We start from the raw sequence: 22,086 nt of genomic DNA on the forward strand, positions 1-22,086 counted from the left end.
CAAGTTGCTGAAAAAAAGATTGAAATTGATTTCATGAAGGAACAGTTGAAAAAAGTTGAGAAGAATTTAGGAGTTAAGTAGGATGAGTTGAATGATACCAAAATGGAGCTTTGCCACACTAGAATTGAACTAATGAAGGCATCAAGGAATGAAAAAAACTTCTCCATTGCTCTGTTTGTGTCATGGATTTTCTTTGCTTTTCTTTTAGTGTATTTGAAGGCATGATAGTGATGTTGTGCAGATGATAGTTGGTTAGAGTGAATAAGTTAGTTTTGGTTGGGAAATGATTGTATGTTGGGCATTTGTGACATGTATGGTCAAAAAACCTGGTGGCTATGCAAGATATGTATGTTGCAATGATTTGATGAATAAAAGGAAGTTATTTTGACAAAAATTTTCTTACAACTTCAATCACTACAAGAATTAAGCTCATTTCCGACGGAAAATTTCCGTCAGAAAATTGTGAAATTCCGTCGGAAATCCGTCGGAACATGTCTGTCGAAAAACCTTTCGTCGGAAAAAAGGTAGTTTCCGACGGATTTCCGACGGAATGATTTCCGTCATAGCAGGATCTGACTTTCAAAGATATAGTCCGTCAGAATTTTCCGACGGAATATTCCGTCGGAAAATTTATTAAAAAAAAATAAAATAAAAAAAGCCCCACCCACCCAGTAGCCACCTAGCCCCACCCACCCAGACACCCAGCCCCCACCCACAGACACCCCAGCCCCACCCACCCAGTAGCCACCCAGCCCCACCCACCCAGACACCCAGCCCCAAAACCCCACCCACCACCCACCCAGCCCCACCCAGACACCCACCCACCAAACGCACCCCACCCTTACCCAAACGCCCCCCCACCCAGCCAACCCCTGACCAAACGCCCCCCCACCCAACCCCTGACCAGACCCAGGCCACCCAACCCCACCACCAACACGACTCACCCAGCCATCCCCTTACCCAACAAAAATCGAAATTAAAAACAAAATTAAAAAATCAACAAAAAATCAGAAATTAAGGAAAAAATCAACAAAAACAAAGTTAAGGAAAAAAAATCAGAAAATCAATCCATCAACAAATATTACAAATTCAACAAAAATTAAAAAGTTAAGGAAATCAACAAAAAATCAGAAAATCAATCCAACAATTACAAAAATTTACAAAATTTACAAAAATTACAAATGTTGTTGTTGTTGTTGCGTTGTTGATGTTGTTGTTGATGTTGTTGCGTTGTTGTTGATGTTGCTATGCGTTTGTTGATGTTGTTATGGTTGTTGATGTTGTTATGCGTTGTTGATGTTGTTGCCTTCGTTGTTGTTGTTGTTGAGGTCGTCGAAGGAGAGGAAGGAGGAGAGGAAGGAGGAAGGAGGAGAGGAAGGAGAGGAAGGAGAGGAGGACGTACAGGAAAAAGAGGGGAAAGAGGAGATAGAAAGAGAAGGGGAAAAAGGAGAGAGAAAGAGGCGGAGACAGTGAGGGAGAGAAGGGGAATTAGGGTTAGGTTTTTATAAAAATAAAGTTTCCGACGGAATATTCCGACGGATTAAGTTCTGTCGGAATATACCGACGAAATATTCCGTCAGAAACTCTATTTTTTTTATAAAAAAAAATTCTTTTAAATTTTTATATAAAGATTTTCCGAGGGAATTTCCGACGGAATTGTCCGTCGGAAATTCCCTCGGAAAATCCTTTAATAATTTTTTTTTTGTTTTTCCTGTTTTATTTACAGGTTCCGACGGAATTTTCCGTCGGAAAAATATTTTTTTTTTGTTTTTCCTGTTTTATTCCGAGGGAAAATTTCCGAGGGAATAAATTCCGTCGGAAAATTTCCGAGGGATTTTCCGACGGAAATTTCCTTTTGCCAACGGAATTTTCCGACAGGTCGTAATTCCGTCGGAAATGTCGAATTTTCCGACGGAATATACGTCCGTCGGAACGTTTCCGTCGGAATTTGGCCTATTTCTTGTTGTGAATTATCATATAGAAATGAACACATTTCAAAAAGTTGTTATATTGAACATAATAAGTTGACAATGTTTAGTCCAAAAGACACAAAATGAACCCTGCCATGGTTCATGCCATTACATTGTAATATGCATATTGGCTTCTATAAGCCAACATGCCCAGAAAACTATTCCCAAAAGCTTACATAAACAAGGTACCAACACTGAATTAGTTCATTACACCAAAAGTGAGTCACTGTTCATGCCACTACTTAGTTGACTATTGAGTTGGTTGATGTAAGGTGGAACGTTGACTTTCTTGACTGCACTGGAACCAGCCCATAGCTGATGTTGTTCTCCTTTGATTGGCTTGGGTCTGCACACAGATACAACAGCAGATTAACATTAGTATAACATTAATTGCAAGCTAAATCAAACACACATAAAGTGACAACATAAAGGCACTTACACTAGTCATTGCAGATCCATCTGATGCAATGTATACACCTACACCTTCTGGGACCTGAACAGTTATAACACATCACCAAATAAGCAACAAAATACAAGTTACAACATACAAATAAGCTATGTACAACTATGAAAATATACCCGGTTCCTTCCTCTGGTACTACCCCTGCCCCTTCCTACTCCCCTGTTCCCACTTGAAGCACCTCTGCTAGAGCCAGCAACATCTGAACCCCTTCCCCTTTCAGCATTGCCAGCAGCACCTCCTCTACCCCTTCCACCCCTTAATCCCCTACCCATTATTATTGTTCTTCCTCCTCTACCAAGCATGGTAGGTTGAGCAGTTAGGGAGTGGTGGGTTGTATCAATTTGTTGCTTAGAAGAGGGTGTAGCCTGAGTGGATTGCACAGATGTTGGTGTAGGTTGAGGTGCAGCTGCAGTTGCAGTATGTTCAGCATCCTTGCGAGGCCTCCCTCTTGCCCTTTTTGGAGCAGGTTCAGGTGGTTGTACATTGTCCTTGTTAGGGCACTTTCTTTTATTATTCCCTTTTATTTGGTAGAGGGAACAAGTCATTTCAATCCCTGTTCTTGTCAAGGAACCAGATTTTTTAGGGTTCTCATATAGATCTTTGATTCGATTTTTCCTTGGCCTCCCTAGACCAATTTTGATTGGTGGAGGATCAATAGGCATAGACACTAGTGGCAGTGTTTTTCACCTTGAATTGGTGGAATGGAGCCTAACAAAATCCAGAAAAGAAAGGCATTAGTTCACAACAAAATCTAGAAAAGAAAGGCCAAAATGCATGCATTAATGGTAGATTGGTTACCTGCATACACTAACAAATAAGTGTCCCTGTAGTAGCATTTATCCACAAACAACTCTGGTTCCTTGCCCAGAAAATATATGGAAGCCACTGCATGGCAACATGGGATGCTAAGCATGTCCCATTTCCTACAAGTACAGCTCCTACTTTCCAAATTCACCACTAGTTGATCTAAGTCGTAATTAACATTGAAAAGGGTTTCAGAGGAAGGAGTTACTTCACATTCTGCAGCCTTTGCCTTCTCAGCTTCCAACTTGGCTTGAATTCTTGGACAAAGCATTGAGGTGGCTTTCATCATAGCTTGCCTTTTCACCACCAATCTCTGCATCAAAGTAGCTCTTATGTCTTCTAACATGTAGAGCAAATGATTGGTCCTTGCTTGAATGATGTACCCATTGAATGTCTCTACTATGTTTGAAGTAATTGCATCAGTCTTTAATGCAGGATTCAGAAAAGCTCTGCAGAATAATTTAGACCTATGCAATTTGAAGTCATTGGCTGCATCCATATTCAACTCTCAAGTCCTTCATTGTAATCAGCCATATTATATGCCTTTGCAATCCTCCAAAACAACAATTTCAGCTTATCTCCTTTATACTTCTTGTGCCAGTGAGCAAATATGTGTCTAGCACAGTGTCTGTGCTCTGCCTTAGGCCTTAGGCAGAACGGTTGAGACACTATGCACTATACTCTGTCAAATTACAAAACAAATAATAGAGAATTCAATTGAGCATAGTCCACTATTATAGGCAAAGTACATAAAATTAGCTCATCTAAAGAATTAAGTTAGGAATCATACCTGTTGCTCATCAGAAATGATTGAGATCCCTTCTCCTTCTTCCAGATTTAGACAAGCAGCAAGTTTCATGAAGAATCACTCCCAGCTGGAGTTGTTTTCACCTTTAACTACAGCCTAGCACACTGGGAACATCTGGTCATTACTGTCCCTGCCAACAGCAGCTAACATTTGACCCCCCATAAAGGTCTTTAGAAAACAGGCATCCACTGCTAAGACCTTCCTACAACCTTGCATCCACCCAGTTTCAAACCTTCAAAACATATGAACAGTCTCTGGAAAATTGGTGGGAAAGCCTGTTGTTCAGTGTCAGTTACAAGCTCCAATTCTGTTCCAAGACTGCATTCCTCTATTGCCTTCAAATACCCTCCTAGCTTGTTGTAGTGGTCATGCATTGACCCATGTAACAGTCTATGGGCAGTGTATTTAACTGTATAGGCAAAGTATTTGGTGACCAACATCCTGTATGCCTTTCTTACACACTCAATAATCTCTTTTGCTGGCCAATGTGGCCTGGTTTTAAACACATCTAGATATTGCTTTGCAACAAAACTTAATTTGAGCTGCCTGTTCCTCTTCATATTTCTCTGACAAGTGTGAACACCTTTCACTGTCTTCACAATTATTGTAGCTCTCCTACTATCCCAGGAAGCATACACATAGAATGGGCAGCTTCCTATGCATTTGACACCTAACCTCTGTGATCTGTTTTTGTTACTCACAACAATACTCACATCTCTACCCTGCAACACTCCACACTTTGCTACAGCATCCTTGAAATCCTCTCTATTTGCAAATTTCTGCCTAACTTTCCACTCAAAAGTTGCAAAATCTGTTTCTTTAGACACCAACAGACCTAATCTTTTTCTCCTTACAAGAATCAAATCTTCCTCACCACTATTAGGTGGGGTATGTATTTCCTCATCACTCTGTTCATAATCACTCTGGGGGCCAGAAGGTTCACCAGCTGCAGCTTCCCCAACCTCCTGCTGTATGCTTACACCCTTAGCTGCTTCAGTTTGGATTTTCCTTGCAATATCAACAAGCTGGGCAGTTGGATCCCTTACCCTTTGCCTAGCTATGTTCTACTCTTCATCCCCACTGTCAAACTGATATTGTAGGTCCTCATTCAAAATCTCTTCAGTCTCCTACTCATGCTCTTCCTCTGCCTCCTCAAAAGCATAATCCTCTTCACCTATATCAGCACCACCATCAAACTCTACATGTAACACATCCTCCTCCCCACTGTCATCTGTACACACTTCTCCAAAAAAAGGCTGGCTACTAACTCTTTTTCCTTTGTCAACTTGTGGGTTGTAACTAGGGTCAGCTGTGTCACTGTCACTGCTCAAATCTGGTATCAAATCATTAATGGGGATAGGGCTATCATGCCTTGAATCTTCCCACTCATAACTGTTGATAGGGTCATTTTCTGTGTTTGCAGCTGCTATGGAAGAGGGAGTGGGCTGAGATATTTCAAATATGGTATTAGGGTTTATAACATATTTTATTCTACATGTACTTTGGTTAGATAGGGTAATGGTTGGTGGATTGGGAATAACTTCAGTGGGAGTATCTTTTTTTGGCTTTAGTGAGCTGTCAAGGGCTTTTGGGAAGGTTCATCAATAGTCAATGGCTGACTTTTATTTCTTGGACTAGATCTAACAGGTGGTCCCCTCTTTATTGGTAGTTTTTTGGATCTCACAGTTTTGGGTTGGGTCTGTTTTGAGGAAGCAGGTTGTAGTTCAGTAGGGAAGGCTATTGGGTCATTGTCACCATGCATAGCATATACCTCCACCCCCCGTGCTTCTCTGCCACCTGTATCATTTTCGTCATACTTTCATCATCTGTCACCTTCCTTAAACCATCCACCATACTAAGTCCAGGAACTAAGTATAAAAAGCCCTGAATTCTACCATCATATCTAGCACACTTCATAATCAACTCCACAAGATAAAAGGAGCATAGTAAATCAGGGTCTACACTAAACGTTCTACCTTGTCCATTCATATAACACAACCCATCATTGTCAAGCTGCTAAAACACCCCTCTATGCCACATTTTCAAGCTTATAATATTACGAGATTTACGACCCATACCTAAAATAACAGGAACTATAGCACAATTAACAGTCAACAAAAACCAACAAAAACAACACAACAAAAACCTAGCATTTAGGGTTCGAACCCAATTAACATAAACCAACAAAAAAAAATCACAACATAAGACAAACAAACCACAATTCGCACCCATAAGTACCATATAAATTGAAATCCAATAGGCAAAATCATCAATTTCAAGTTTAATTGCTTAAGGTTCGAGATACACTTGCAAAATTAGCAAAATTTCAGGCGTACATTAGGGTTCAAAACTTTCCTAAAATGGAGTTCTTTGCTGTCCAAATATCACCAAGAATGGAAGCTTCAGACTTTAGGGCACCGTACTCAAGTGGTTGAAGCTTCAATTATGGCTGACGAAATTTTTTTACAGGCTCTGTTCAAGTGAGTAATGAGGGAGGAGTTCTTTCAAACATTAACGAGGGTGGTTGGGAGGAGGGAGAGATGACCTAGCATCTTTTAGAGGGGAAATTATAGAACCCAAGTCCACGTAAGAAGGCTTTACCTTGTTAGCCAGTTCCAAGTAAAATGGGACCAATAAAAATTAAAGGTACCCAAAGGTCGGATTATTAAATAATATCTCAAAGGTGGGATTATTAAAAAAAGAATGTCCTAAAGGTGGGATTACTCCCATAAATTTTTCCTTAATAAAATCCAAGAGAATTACTGACGTGCTACCGCCACGTGTTCAAACGTTAAGCCTAATTCAAAATTTAACAACGGAAAAACTAACTCAGTTATAAATAAGTTTCAAAACCAAAGAGCAAAACCAAGTTAAGTCTTACAAGTTGGAACCATTAAGGCTCTTATTCAAAACCCAACAAAAGTAGTAAATAAATCAAACTAGAGTTTTAAATGAATTCATGACTATAAAATGAAATAAACTGCAAACAATAACCAACTCTCCACTCAAAATCCCACCACCTTGATGCAAGTCCAAACTATATGAACACCTGTGATAAGTCTGCTCCCCAATATTACAAGTGTAAAGATTCGATCATTACAGGGTCATTGATGGGCGAAGACCATGACCAAGAAAAAGACACACAAAAGCACGCAATCAGCAATGCTGAGTACATAGAGGCTACGAAGTTTAAAAAGAATTCCTAGCATGCTACTAATAATCAATCAACACACACAATTTAATTATTGACTCAAACACATGCCTCAACTGTTAACATTACTAAGACTTCACTAATTAATAATAAATCATTCATTTCATTTTATTCATTGGATTAAGCAATAGACAAGGTTGTCTCCTCATGCTCCAATTTGGAACATCAATAAAAGAAAACCCTATGCCTCCTTTCGAAAACATCAATAAACATCCAATGGTAGACGAGCGCGACTCCGTGGCCATAGCTAGTATGAGATCTCATCTAACTCCTTATAGTTTTAAAAAGTATTTGAAAACAAGAGAGTCGTAGATCAGACGGCCTCTAGAAAAATGCACGGCTAATACCTCGTGTACCCCAACCCCTGTTTGTCATTACACTAGATGTGCACAAATCCAGAGTTTTATTACTCATCCTTCTTGCACTTTACGTGATTTACCAATTTAAACTTGGTGATGACTCTAATGCAAAATAATACAACCAATCAAACATTAATCATTCAAGCAATTCAAAATTCCAATTCAATTCTTGATTTATTAGTGACAAACAAAATTTATTATTGAATCCTTTAACTACCTCGGTGTATAAACACCTTAAGTGCATAAGGCACCTCAAATCCTCGACCTCGTCTTATAAGACTTTAATTCTTTCTTTACTCATTCCATTTCAATAATAATGAACGAATAATAAAATAACTCATTCCATATATTCATGTACCTTTGCCTCTAAGCTCATCTTGCAAGTTATTGCATAAATAATACTTACAAGAAAAATCAATACTCATTTCTCATACATGAATTAAACCAATCATCACATTAATCATCAATCAAACTCACTACCAAACAATTTCAACCAATCTACAAGTTTCCCTAACATGATTCTAAATTTTTCCAAGTCCTTAAACATGCTTCTAAAGTCAAGGTTTTCGTATCCTTGTACGTACCTTGAGTAAACGAGTTGGTTGGCCACTATAGGAACTAGAAATCGCCCTCTACAAAGTCCTCTCCTAAACCAAACAACAATAATTCATCAATACTCAAGCAATAAAATTTACAGCAATACTAACTTACTTTAAAACCCCTTAAACCATTGAAATAATGCCTTTAAATTATTCACAATAGTCAAAGTTAATAATTTAATAGTTCAACTATAAGTTTATATGTTAAAATCATGAAAATATAGCTTATAACATGAAATTCCAGCAACTTTAAAGTAAGGAAAATAATCTGAAAATTTAGTTTAAGATTATAAAACAACCTCATAGACATCTCTACTTGAAATAATTATTATATAGTAGGTTAGTAGATTAAAAACCTAAAAATCCATCATTAAACCATGATTTAAAACCTTTAAAACCAAGACTAAAAGTCTGAAAATTTAATTTAATAATAGAATGTATGAATACAACAATCTAAACTTGAAATATATAATTAGAACTCAATTAGTTTCATAATTACTTGATCAAACCTTCAAATTTCACAACTTAAACCCTAAAATAAACATAATTCAAATCTGGAAATTAATTTTAATACTAGCAATAAAAATTATATGCTAATATAATCAACATAGGGTTAGTCCAATCCCCTAATACGAATTTAGCCCTAAAATCCCCAAATAATCAAGTTTAAAGCCCTAATTTTACAAATTATGTAATCTGAAAATTTAAACTACACATAATTTATAAACTTGATAATTTCTCATGCTTTTAAGAAATTTAAACATGATTAAAGTAATTAAAACTAACAACATAAATTAAAATAACAATCTTTAACAATAATAATAAGGGAAAAGCAGAAACAAGGAAGGAAGGAGGAAGGGAGAAGGGAGGCAAAACCGGCAGCGAAGCGGCTGGGGTGGTCTAGATGGGGAGCAATGGTGGCAGTGGTTGAGTAGGCGGCAGCAGCTATGGCAGCGTTCTTTTTTTTTTTTTTTCTCTTCATGATCGTGAAAATTAAAGCAAGGAGGGGGAAGCAGTGAGATTAAATTGACGTGAACGAGGGGGAAGAATTTAAGGGTTTTTGGGGTTTTTAGATGTGTATGTGGGCTTGGTTTCCAAACTTAAGTGGGAGTAGAAATTTGTAGATTGGGCTTAAATGGGAGTTTAAGCTCTCTATATTTGGGTTACTAACACCATTGATAAAATATGTTGGTGTATAGAAAAAGAGAATTTAAATTAGATTATTTGCTTATTAATTTAATAAAGTTCAAATGATCGATTCTCACCACCCGCCCTTGTGGCTCTCTAAACACCAGGAAAAAATATATATATATATAATGCACACAACAAATTAGGCTAATACGTCCTTGTTACTCACTTAGCCCCCGCTCACTTCACCTTAAAAAAATAATATCAAATAAAAATAATTTCAGTTCAGTAAAAATAAATTCAGTTGGTAAAAATAATTTCAGTTCAGTAAAATTCAATAACTATAAAGAAGAAATATAATAGAAAATCAGTAAAAATAATTTCAGTTCAACAAAAATAATTTCAGTTCAATAAAATTTATTTCAATATAGTAAAAATAATTTAAATTCAGCAAAAATAATTTCAGGTCAGTATAAATAATTTCAGTTCAACAAAATTAAGGTGAAGTGAACGAGGCCTTACTCTATTCACTTACATTGAATGAGTCGGAGAGGTTACAGGTCCCGTATTATTTCCTTTGCTAACATACATTTTTAGTTTTTTGGAAAACAAAGATCTTTTATCTTCTTCAATCTATTCATCTAATAATTTGTCAAAATCCTGCACATTAAAGAGGAATACCGTTCTGGAAAGACAGAACACTTGTACGGTTCAAACAATACATCTCTCAGCTACAACCATTTCTAATAAAACTGCCACCAATCAATATCCACCAAACCATGACATAACTTTTACCAATGATTCATCCTCAGGACCTCAGCTAACAAGAAAGCACTTTGCATGGCAATCATCAAGCACTTCAGTCCTTCCAAACCAATTCAGACATTTGCTTTGTCGGCAACAGCATTATCCATCATCTCATCAACAAATATTTCTGTTGGTTCAAGGCAGCCTCTCAAGGAGTCGAGTCCAAGTTGAGCTCTTTCATTATCCCCAAAGCCAAAAATTTGGCCCCTGTTTGTGATGACGACTGTGTGATATAGGCCAGTACATATCTGAGAAATATAGTGACCTCTCAAGCTATCAAGGATACGTGGCCTAGTGACCTTATCAGATGCTCCCCTATCTGTAAATCCAAGGCTACCAAAGGCCATCCACCCAAAGGCATAAACAGAGCCCGTGTCCACTAGAACATAAGTTTTCCTCTTACTAGCACAAACCTGCGGGTAACAATAAGGTTTAGTAATGGAAGCTTTTATAATAGTCACTGCAAGAAAAATTACTGCAGTATAAACTTTGGCAATGGCTAACTGACGGTTTCTCCCAAATAAAAGGGTAAAGGTGACCTTTTTTCAAAAATACATTTGCCATACAGAATGTTGTATAGCACACAGTTGCAACACCAGCTAGGCAGATACCCTTTGCTCCTTCCTTTGCTCCTTCCCTTCTTCCCCTTAAAAACCTCTTCCCCACCCCCCAAAACACAATGAACATAGAAAGAAAAGAAACAAAGATAAGAGAATATGGAAATGAAAGATCCAATTGCCATGATATCAGCCCCAGTTTGACGCTACAGATACTGAATAGTTCAGGGTGCAAGTTATTTGGAAGAAACTGAAAGTCCACTCAATTCGATTCAAATTGGTAAATTGGACTGTATTTAATAATTAGAGGTATGTGAACTCTGGGCAAGTATTGGTAAAACAATTAACATATTCATTTTATTAACAGCTTGATTAGTGACTTAAGTCATTAATTGGTAAAGATGTAGTTTGCACATTGCTCATCGTACTTTAGGAGGATTAACTTCCATCAAAGTGTTACATTGCAATGTGAAAATTGATATATTGAAACAAGGTATCAATTTATATTACAAAGTATTAATTATACATTATGCACTGCCTTTTGCTTAGGTGCACAAACCATCTCCTCATTCTTGCATTCCCTCCATTGTCCTTCATCATGTTGGATTAAAGAAGAAACTTGATTGAAGTAGAGGGGGGGGGGGGGGGGGGGTTGGGGGGTGGGCTCATTTAATCAAAATTTTAGCTTATGTGCTTCCTAGACAGAACTAATTATAGAAAAATTATTTTTAGCTGGAGAACTCTTTTTGTTTTAATCAGTCCTGCACTCTAGTACAGTAACTCCTTTCAAAAGTAAATTTGATAGTTTGAGCATTTTAAAATGCCTCAATATTTTTCATGTATGAAAGATTTGCATTTGGAGTTTTGGCCATTTGTTAAGTTGCTAAGATGGTTGTTGCTTTATCCTAAAATGAAATAGCATAAAATATCCCAAAATGGGCTTTCTGCAAATTGTAATTTTCGAATAAGGTTCGGTTAGATCCAAATTGAACTGATTGAAATGATTCAATTTGGATCTATTACCTTAAGCAATTCAGTTTAGGTTTGGACTATTATTCCGAAATCATTACATTAGGGTGGATTTAGGCGTTAAAGCAAGTTCAATCTAAACAATCCAACGTTATACGGAGTAGTATGGACTCTCCACAAGAAGGAGCCAGGCCAGCCACTACTTTCTAATTTGGGGTCATGAGGTCAGTAAGGATTGGGAAGGTCCAGATCACACATTTTACATCTTCTAATTCAAACTCCAAACAGCAACAACAAAAAATAAAATAAATACTGAGACAATTTACAGAACTAGGCTGCAAGAATTCTATATTAAATTTGAATTTAAACATTGTAAAAAGATACTAACCTGCACAGCAAGATGATTCTTCAGGCTGCTTACAATTCCTGGAGTTGTCTTTTCAATCTCATCTCCATGACCCAACGCACCACAATAACCTTTGCCCCAAGTATACACCTTAAAGAAATGAAAAGAAAAAAAAAGGCACAAGAGTTAGAAAGGTATACTGGAGATCAAATAATATATTAAGTATCATACTTGACATAAAAGATCAATCGGCTTGAATGTACTTACATATCCACAAGAATCAAGGGCCACTACATGCTCATCACCGGCTGAGACACGAACTACATGAATACCTTTTCTTCTAAATGACAAGATAGCCCGGGGCTGGTGTTCATTTCGCTGTTCCCCATGGCCTAAACAGAAATTAGTACCTGAACCAAATGAGTACACTGTCCCATCATGAGCCACAGCTATGGAGTAGCTGGGACCAGCTGAAATTTGAACTATAGAGCCAACACTCTCAAGAAGTTCAACAAGTTTTGGCATAGGTCTATCCATTGTGTCACCATGACCAAGCTGCCCATGCGTGTTTGTTCCACATGTGTAGACATGGCCTTCTCTAGTGAGAAACATAGTAAAACTAAGCCCTGCAGCAACCTGCACAAGTTACAGACTTCAATAAATGCTGTCCTGGGGAAAGAAAAGATCAGCTAAACATATATTATGCAAGGCAGTCAACACTCAACAGATAATTCATGATTAACTATCTTTTCCCCTTGGAGGAATTGTGACCTTCAAGGTGTGTAGAGGGGATGCAGAAATGCAGATATGACTCTAAGCTTCATTACCAAAATACCAAAGATAAAAGGGAGTGAATAGCGATAATGTTACAGTGCTCATAAAAGTCAAATGATTCTTTTGTATCATTTTATTTGGTTCCATTTGACTTGTATTGTTTTTTAGGCCAAATTAATGGCATCAAATTTCACCATTTCCCCCACCTTTCCTGTCCCCCTTTTCCACAAACAAACCAAAGTCCAAAACCCAAATTTAGTGTAACCTTTAGTAATGAAATATGATTGCCATTAATTTGGCCTAAAAAACTATAAAAGTCAAATGGAACCCAAAGAATCTATATAAGTAGCCCTCCACACACTAGAAAGAACCGACCTTTATAGACAACCAATACTCACACGCATCCCCAAAAATAGAGCCGCATCATGTATACATGACAATATAGTGAGGTAACAAGCCAACAATACATAATGATTTAAATAGAGACCCTTCTAAACTTATAGAGGGGCTTGTTTTCATAGCATATGATCAACTAAATATAGTTGATTTTACAAAGAATAAAGTAATAATAAAATAAAACCAAAAAAGATGCAAAGAGCTATTCCAAACATTCAGTAATCAACAAAACCATAAAATGTAAAAACTTGAGCCAAATGCTAAGAACAATCTATATTAGCCCATATAAAGATATGTAAATGAACGAATCACAAATCTAACCAAAGAAAACAAGACAAGTAAGTGAGCAGTTCATAAAATACCAAAAATTCTTACTTGCTTACAAGAAATGCCTTTCAGAGCTTCAACCAACCGAGGCCGGAAAATGGGTCGACCTGTGTCTTTATGCCCACAACAAAATGAGGAATTGTCTCCACATGTGAAGACCTGTACCATCAAAAGATTTTCTAATTAACAATCAATAGCTGAGACATATAAGCCATCAAAGTGTATACAAAAAAAATTATAATGTCACAAACCTCTCCAGACAATGTAACAAAAGCAGCATGATTGTGTGAAGCTGAAACTTGGACTACAGGCGAAGAAGGCGGAAAACTTATCCGACTAAATGACCCGCATTGCGTCATTTCTGAACCCTGACCAAGAACTCCACACAAGCTGGAACCACAAGAGTAAACTGATGAATTGCTGACAAGCAAAGTGTGATATCTCCCCGCCTTTATCTGCATCTGCTGAATAATTTAACAGCATAAGCAACAAAAGAGTCATCCTCAAAGAAAGAAACAGAAACTAGTTTACAATACTACAACTCAAAAAAAAAAATAAGAGTCACACAGCAGTACAGCACAAAAGATTTAGCCAGTTCTTCAATCCAGAAAAAAAGATCAAATACTTCAGCTCCCTAGTAAAGCTAAAGTATTAAAGCAAAGCATTCCTGATGTTCCACCAAACATACAATAATAAGTCCATCCCACACCACATGACCAACACAACCTTAATAAATACAGAGTATAAACACAAGCATAACTGGTTTGAGCTAATATCTCTTACTGTAGAAATCACCTAATCAAAAAAATTCAAATCAATTTCAGCTAAAATAGTATATTCCCAGAACATAAAATTTCATATGCAATCTAAGACATGATAAATTATTGTAAACATAGAAATTCAACCAAACAAAACAAGCAACAATCAACAAAGTTAACAATACATTGCAACCAAAGTAACTAGTGTAACAATGCTAAGAAATTCTTAGAATTGCTTCAAACTATTTAGCCAAAAATCATCATAAAGTAGCAATACTACATCATATAGCTTAGATGAGCTACATTTCACTTTTTACTAGAATTAAATTTAATCAAGAAATCCTATTATGATAAAAAATAGAAAGTTTAAGAATCAGAAAAAGCAATACATTGCCAGCTGAAGTCTTAACAATATCAGAAGCTTGTTCAACAGACTGCAAGAACCTCAAAACCCTCTTCCAATTCCCACCACACCGATCAAAGAGCTCCTTTCGAGTTTCGAAACTCATGGGGGCGTAAACTGAGTGCGAAACGCATAGCTGAAACGCCGCTAAATCAGCTAAAGAGCGAAATTTCAAAGGGTATAACCCTTGACTCCCTCCAAAAATGGAAGAAGCCAATTCCAAACAAACAAGATCAGCAGCACTTAACCTTCCTGAAGTTAAAATCTCTAACACAATATGAGAGGGTAACTCGTCAATTGATACCGCCATTTCTAAATCAGGAAACAAAATTACAATTCAACAACACGATTAATTTTCAATTGAAATTAGAGGGATCATAAAATTTTAGGCGAAAACGAGAGCAATTGAAGTATAATATGAAGAAAACATCGGAAGGAAGAAAAATATGAGAAATTGAGTAAGGAAATGGGGTTTTTGATGTGAAATGCACAGGCGATTTGGGAGAATTTGGTAGAGAATTAAACATGAGAAGTAGTAAAATCAATCACCCAACCCTAAATTCGCGATTTCTTCGGAAATTGGAGGCGATTTAGGGTTAATTGAAGAAAATTAAGAAATGAAGAATCGAAATTAGGGAAGAAATCAAATGTAGGGGTAAAAGTTGAGGTAATTAAGGAAATTGAGAGTGGAAATTTAGCGAAAATTGCCGAAAAATCGACTTTTTTTGTGGGAGCTGAAATGGTGGAAGAAGGAAAGAAGATGTATTATTTGGACATGAGAGACAGAAAGAGTTGGTGACAACTGACAAAGTCTCCACTATAAAGAGAGAGAATGTGAATAAAAGCAGTGCAGACAATCAAATTGCAGGCCTATTTTTAAATTTGTGAATATTGTACTTTCTGTATTACGTTGAGGTGGTAATCGGGTTATTTGGTTTCAGTTTAAATGTTGTAGTACTCCGTATTTGATTTTTTTTATTTTTTTTTTTTTATTTTTTTTTTATTTTTTTTTTTTATGTTCAAGTCAATGGTAATCAAGTCTCATTTCGAAATTAAATGCTCTAAATTTTTGAGGTAGATTGTTTGAAATTTAAATTTTTGTGGTAGATTGTTCAAAATTTATATTTTGGGTTATATATCAAATTATGTAGTGAATGCCACTTATTTAATCTATTAAAGTTGTAAGGGTGATATCTGTAATTTCATTTTTAATATTGAATTACATTGTATATAGTTTGAGTCATAATTTAATCCTATACTCCGAACATGGTTTTCCTTTTAAATCTCAATTTTTAATTGGTTATGATAAGTTCATAATCTTAAAATATTACTATCTTAATTTCAAATAACAGCTCTATAAAGGATAGTTTATACGAGTACTTTGTACACATATGTCTTGTTTGAATTTTTTTTTCTTTTTTAAATTATTGAAAAAATGGTTCATTTGCAAATTAGCTTAGATAAAAAGGAAATAGAAAACTTAATGTTATATAAACGAAATATAAATTGCCCTTTATAAAATAAAATAAAAAAAATCATTAACGACAATGATTTGCCCATGATTTGATCATGCAATCCTTAATTTTATGCAGAGTATGGAGTACTAAATAAAAAAAAGTTATTTAATGCTTATTTGCAGTTCTAAGAGCTACATAGAACATTATTTTTTGTATATGAGTATAAGCCCAGACAATAACCACATCAAATTCTCCAATTCCGAGCTCTCATTGGTGTAATATGGAGTGTATGCCTAGGCAATAACCTCATCAAATTGTGCAATTCTGAGCTCCAATTAGTGTAATATGGAATATATGCCTAAACAATAACCTCATCAAATTGTGCATTTCTGATCTCTAATTGGTGAAATGGAGTGATTCCTAGATCTTAATTTAGTTATTGTAGTTTGTAGCTAGAGCAATGACACGTGGATATATTGAATGCTGGAACTTGGGAGTTATGGAAAAGAAGTTTCAAATGATGTTGCTGTGTTTTTTTTAAATAACGACTTGTATAGATGTGGGCTACAGAAGATTCCCGAAGCATGGTTGTATGAGGGTTGAGTGGTTGACATGTCATGATCTAATTGGTTAGTAGGTGTGTTTTTAGGATTTTGCATAAACTCCTGTTTGACAATTAGCAAGGAAGTACTAATGGAGTATAAATACATAACTTTAATTAATTAAAATATTCTAAAAGCACATGGTAGAGAGAGAAATGAGGAGAGAGATAGAAAGAGATAGGTGTAGGTGGATCAATTTTATTTTTTTTTTACCAGATTGCCATTACGTGATGAGGATTACGTATTAATTGTTCCACTGAAAGTTTATATAATACAATTGGATCTTCAGTACTACTTATATATAAATTTATTACTACAACTGAATGAATATACAGTACTACTACATTTATCGATGGATGGCCCACCCCATGCCCAGAATTTTAGTATAATTTACTTAAATGTTGTATTTCACTACAAGAAATTTTTTATTTGCTGTTATTAATTTTCCGCATTTTAGGCAAAGCGTAGCAAATTAAAGTGAGTTTACTTATACATGATATCTAGGCCCTGTTCTTTTCATCTTATTTCCACTTATTTCAGGATTAATAAGTTCAGATAAGAGTTAATAAGTTCAAGAAAAATAAGTTAAAATAAGTTATGATAAGGGTTAATTAGGGCTATCTAAGTTTAATTTATAACTAAAATAAGAGCTAATAAGTTCAAATAAGATCAGATAAATTCAAATCAGACGAATATAACGTACCCTGTGGTTTCAAGCAATAACCCCTTCTTTTAAATCGAAAATATTGATTAGCAGGGTTATTAATTTTAACCGCTGCAAATCAATAATTGGTTCTTACCCTAAACCCTCATTTTCCTACCCACCGAATTGAGTTCGCTCTTCCACATGAACCCTCTTCCTCCCTTTTCCCTCTTCTTCTCTCACCCACCCTAACTTTCACCGTCGAATTCCCCTCACTGGTTACCGTCGAATCCTCTCACTCGCCCTAAGCCTCAGCGGTCATCGCCCTTCCTCATTAGCTCTGATTTTGCTTATTCTCAGGTGAATCGCTTGCCATAACCCTCAGTGTTACTCTCAAAAGGTGATGTTTATTCTATTTTCTGAACTAAGAACGAATTCTGATTAGGCTAGTATTTTGGGTGTTTATCTTTAACATTAGGGTGTTTATTTTAAAAACTGAGAACGAATTATGACCTGCAAATTGGGGGTTTTTTGTTTTAGAATTTTTTCTTGCTGTAATTCCATTAGTTCTTGCTTTAGATCATTAGTTAAAATGCAGTTTCTAGGTTTTCATTTCAGTCAATTGAACAGAGCTATAATTTATGTAAGAGATATACTGACGTAAGCTACTATTGAACAATCATTTACATAAAAAGCTACTATTGAACAATCATTTCTGCTTAGGCTAACTTATATGAAGGTATGATTTATGTCCTTTGTTTATATTCTTCAATAATGTTTTTACCATATGCTGGGAGAATGCCATATCTCAAACATACTAAATTATATTATCTTCTGCTTCTTGAGACTGCCCTGCTTGCACCGAGTTTCATGGTGTTTGTTTCAAATTAAGGTTTAGTTTAAATAGTAGGTGTGTAATTAGATCTGCTTTATAGAAGGCCCATGATTTGCAGTAATCCTTAAACTTGCCTTTAACATGGATATAATAATGTGAAAGTACAACTAATAGAACATGAGTTTTCTTAAGCTTGCCACTTGCATTTTTGAATTGATTTCATCAACAAGAGTGATAATAGAAACACTATGAGAAGTTACTATTTGTAATTGTCACATAGTATGTGATATTTTTCAATTGGAGCTTTTCTATATACTTCCTCCGTTTTTTGTTATTTGTAACAATTGTACCTGTTGCGGAGGCCAAGGCAAAAGTTTTTAAACATGATTATTGAAATATAAGGGCATGTACTTAAGAACTAATCCAATTTTTTTAAAAAAAAACCCACAATCAATCAGAACCCAACAACCAAACCCAGAACCACCACCACCACCGAATCCACCGTAAACCACCACCACCACCGAACCCACCGTAAACCACCACCACCACCGAACCCACTATGAACCACCACCACCACTGAACCCACTGAAAACCCAGGCCAGAACCTGTCGAAAGCCACCAACACACACGAACCCACTGGAAACCACCACCAAAACCCACTGAAAACTACCAAAATCCATCGGAAACCACCAAAACGCACCAAATAACACTAACCCACCAAATCCCAGCGAAAACCACCATAACCCAACGAAAACAACCACCAAAACCCACCGAAAACAACCACAAAAAACCCGAAAGCCCCAATTAAACCACCACCACCACGAAACCCAGAACCACCAAACCCAAAACCACAGGAACCGCCAAAGCCACCGAAACCCACAACCCAAAACCATCGGAATCCACCGACGAACCCGGCAAAACCCACCCACAAACCACCAAATCCTTAGAGTACCACCAAAACCAACCTTTCAAACCACCAAATCCAACCATGAACCACCGAAACCTTTCGACTACCACCAAAATTAACCCCCACGAACCCAGCAAACCCAACCACGAACTCAGCAAACCCAACCACGAACCCAGCTAACTCACCCACGATGCACCCCCACAAACCTGCTGACCCTCCCACAAACCACCAAATCCAACCACAAATACAAGCAAACCACCGACGAACAACCAGATTTGGAACCTTCTTTAACAAAGGTTTGGAATTTGATGAGAGATGAAGAAAAGGAAATGAGAGATGAAGGAGGAGAGAGAAAGATAATTGGGGAGATGAATTGAGATGAATCTGATTTTTAGGGTGGGAAGACTTAGATAATTAATTCAGATTAGGATTATAATGAGTTGTAATTATGTGTTGTATTATGTGCTAATAATTTTTAAGTGGGGGTATTTTAGTCATTTTCACAGAAAAATGTTACTAAAATAGGAAAGAAATAGCTTTGTTGCAAATAATACAAAACACCCAATTTTAGTAATTGTTGCAAATAACAAAAAATGGAGGTAGTATGTTATCAAATTCCTACTGTCTCCTCATTCAACCTAAAGAGAAGCTACTATGTGTAATTGTCACATGTTATCTTCTTTTGTTGTTTGATTGACACCTTTGAAACAACACATGAGTGCACTAACCGAATCAAACACACCCTGCATTAACCAATTAGGTTAGTATATATTAGCTGCCTATCCAGAATGGAATGCCTCTAAGAGGGTCATATAGTTTTAGTCTGAAATCTGTAGTTTATGTTTGAACTTTATGTAACATCTGTTTGTGAAAGCCTAATAGGCTACTACAAGAGGGGGGTGAATTGTAAAAGCAGTGAAGTTTAGAACTTTTTGCGGAATTAAAACTAAGTAGAACAGTAAAGAGAGATAATATAGGCTTTTATAATTTTTCACTATGTAAATAAACTCTTTTACAAGTGAAGAATAAAACCCCGTACCAAGTTCCACAAGATTGGAACTTGTTCCCAACTCTCATAGAAATTTGGACTCTGAAATTTCTTTAACCTCACTGATTACAAATCTCACAATCCCAATCCCCAAATATCTTGATTACAAATAGCAATACAAGAACTTAGTACACTCAAGAATATAAGAGATGTAACAGAACTTCTCTTCACGTTATTAATGTATACTGGAATGTTTTAGCTTTCGTGGCTTTTATAGAGAAGATTAGTCATTAACTTCCACCTTAACCAACACATGTCAACACCCACTTTCAATTAGTGGATATTAGTGACAAGTGGTTAAGTTAGTGGAAGTTTCCTAAACTTCTCATTAACCCACGTACTCAACAATTGATGCTACATTATAGCTCAAGAAAACCGTAGCTTGAGAAAATCATGCGATCAAGAAAACGGTTTGTTGACTTCTTCAAATATTCTGTTTAAAAGATTTTATTTGAAAAGATTTTATTTGAAAAAGATATTTTATAAAATATTTATTTATTCAAAACTAATAGGATAATTAAACTTAAAAAGATAATTATCTTATTCAAAATATTTAATTAGATTACGTTAATTATAAAATATCTTTTCCAAAATTAAATCTATTTATTTAAAAATAGTTTTATCATAAATCAATAAAACAATTTTTATTCCAGTTATATTATTTTAATAACGTGCCTCATTGAGTTCCTTTCCAACTTATAATTTGAGTGCTTACAATTAAATCTAGGACGTAAGATTGCATGAGGTTTATTTGAGAATGCTACTCCGCATCCTTGATTTGCGTTCCTATTCCGGAACGGACTTTGTTGCTTGAACCTTTCATTCACCAAAGACTTAAAACGCTCATTAGTCAAGTTTGTCAGTTTGTCCATCAAAACCAAAAGGGTCAACTATATTCCCCCTTTTTGATGATGACAAACACAAACTTAGGCAAATAAAAAATCGTCCAGGCATGCAAAAGTAAACATAAAAACATAATAACACTTAGGTTTATGGCTAACCTTTTTAGTTAAAATGGTTAACCTTTGATTTTTTTTTTATTAAAAAATTATTTAAATTATATTTTAAAATAATAAAATTAAAAAAATATATAATTTTAATTTTTGTTTTTAAATATAATTTTTTTTTTTAAATATAATTTTTTTTTTGAATATAATTTTTTTTTAAAATATAATTTGTTTTTAAATATAATTTTTTTAAATTTAATTATATAATTTTATTATATATAATTTTTAAATATAATTTTTTAAATATAATTTAAATATAATTTTTTTAAATATAATTTTTTTAAAATATAATTTTTTTTAAATATAATTTTTTTTTTAAATATAACTTTTTTTTTTAATTTTATTAATTTAAAATATAATTTAAATAATTTTTTAATAAAAAAAAAATCAAAGGTTAACCATAAACCTAAAAAAGGTCACTATAATCAAATATGCAAAACCACGAGGTCACTACAGAGACTAAAAAAAAAGTTTGTCTTCCATGTGGAATTTTTGAAACCACGAGACCACCAAATAGAATATCCCCTTTATTAACAAAACAAGACTAAAAAAAAACTTACTAACTTGAAAACTTAGCAAGAACATTATTAACTTGAACTTAGCAAACATTTGACAGTGTGATTTATACCTTTATGATGTGTCTAGTCTTGGCAACACTTTAGCCTCCATGAAGTTTGTCCTTTCCCCTTTTGGCATCATCAAAAGAGCAAGAGAGAACATTATGCTGTACTCCCACTAGACTACGGAGGAAATAGTAAGCTCAGATATAGCAAGGCAAAGAAATGTTAGTAGGGCTGGCAAAATCTGACCCGACCCGAAAACACGACCCGAACCCGACCTGAAAATAGCGGGTTAGGGTTGAGGTTTTCGACCCGAAAACTTAAATGGGTTGACACGAACCCGACCTG

At 35.5% G+C, this 22,086-nt stretch overlaps 2 protein-coding genes across 4 annotated transcripts; both read right to left on the bottom strand.

Moving 5' to 3' along the window:
- Nucleotides 1–1,998: 1,998 nt before the first annotated feature.
- On the bottom strand, nt 1,999–9,654 carry LOC110693248. Of its 2 annotated transcripts, XM_021870402.1 has the most exons (6): nt 9,091–9,654; nt 8,200–8,262; nt 3,232–6,123; nt 2,550–3,141; nt 2,410–2,463; nt 1,999–2,316 (listed from the first exon to the last, which is right to left on the bottom strand). In XM_021870402.1, the coding sequence occupies exons 4-6, from the start codon at nt 3,093–3,095 to the stop codon at nt 2,221–2,223; spliced, it is 696 nt and encodes a 231-aa protein (XP_021726094.1). In that variant the 5' UTR covers nt 3,096–3,141; nt 3,232–6,123; nt 8,200–8,262; nt 9,091–9,654; the 3' UTR covers nt 1,999–2,220. The 2 variants fall into 2 exon arrangements, 1 of the variants encoding a protein (XP_021726094.1); XR_002505568.1 differs by lacking the exons at nt 2,550–3,141; nt 3,232–6,123.
- Nucleotides 9,655–9,838: 184 nt separating this feature from the next.
- LOC110693249 (probable E3 ubiquitin-protein ligase HERC3) lies at nt 9,839–15,970 on the bottom strand. Of its 2 annotated transcripts, none has more exons than XM_021870404.1 (6): nt 14,666–15,970; nt 13,770–13,979; nt 13,567–13,677; nt 12,289–12,657; nt 12,064–12,171; nt 9,839–10,562 (listed from the first exon to the last, which is right to left on the bottom strand). In XM_021870404.1, exons 1-6 carry the CDS (start codon nt 14,987–14,989, stop codon nt 10,221–10,223), a joined length of 1,464 nt encoding a protein of 487 aa, XP_021726096.1. In that variant the 5' UTR covers nt 14,990–15,970; the 3' UTR covers nt 9,839–10,220. The 2 variants fall into 2 exon arrangements, with proteins under 2 accessions (XP_021726096.1, XP_021726095.1); XM_021870403.1 differs by having other exon boundaries at nt 13,770–13,982; nt 14,666–15,962.
- Between the last annotated feature and the right edge of the window lie 6,116 nt (nt 15,971–22,086).

The sequence above is a fragment of the Chenopodium quinoa genome, unplaced genomic scaffold, assembly GCF_001683475.1.
Source record: "Chenopodium quinoa cultivar QQ74 unplaced genomic scaffold, ASM168347v1, whole genome shotgun sequence".
Lineage (NCBI taxonomy): Eukaryota > Viridiplantae > Streptophyta > Magnoliopsida > Caryophyllales > Amaranthaceae > Chenopodium > Chenopodium quinoa.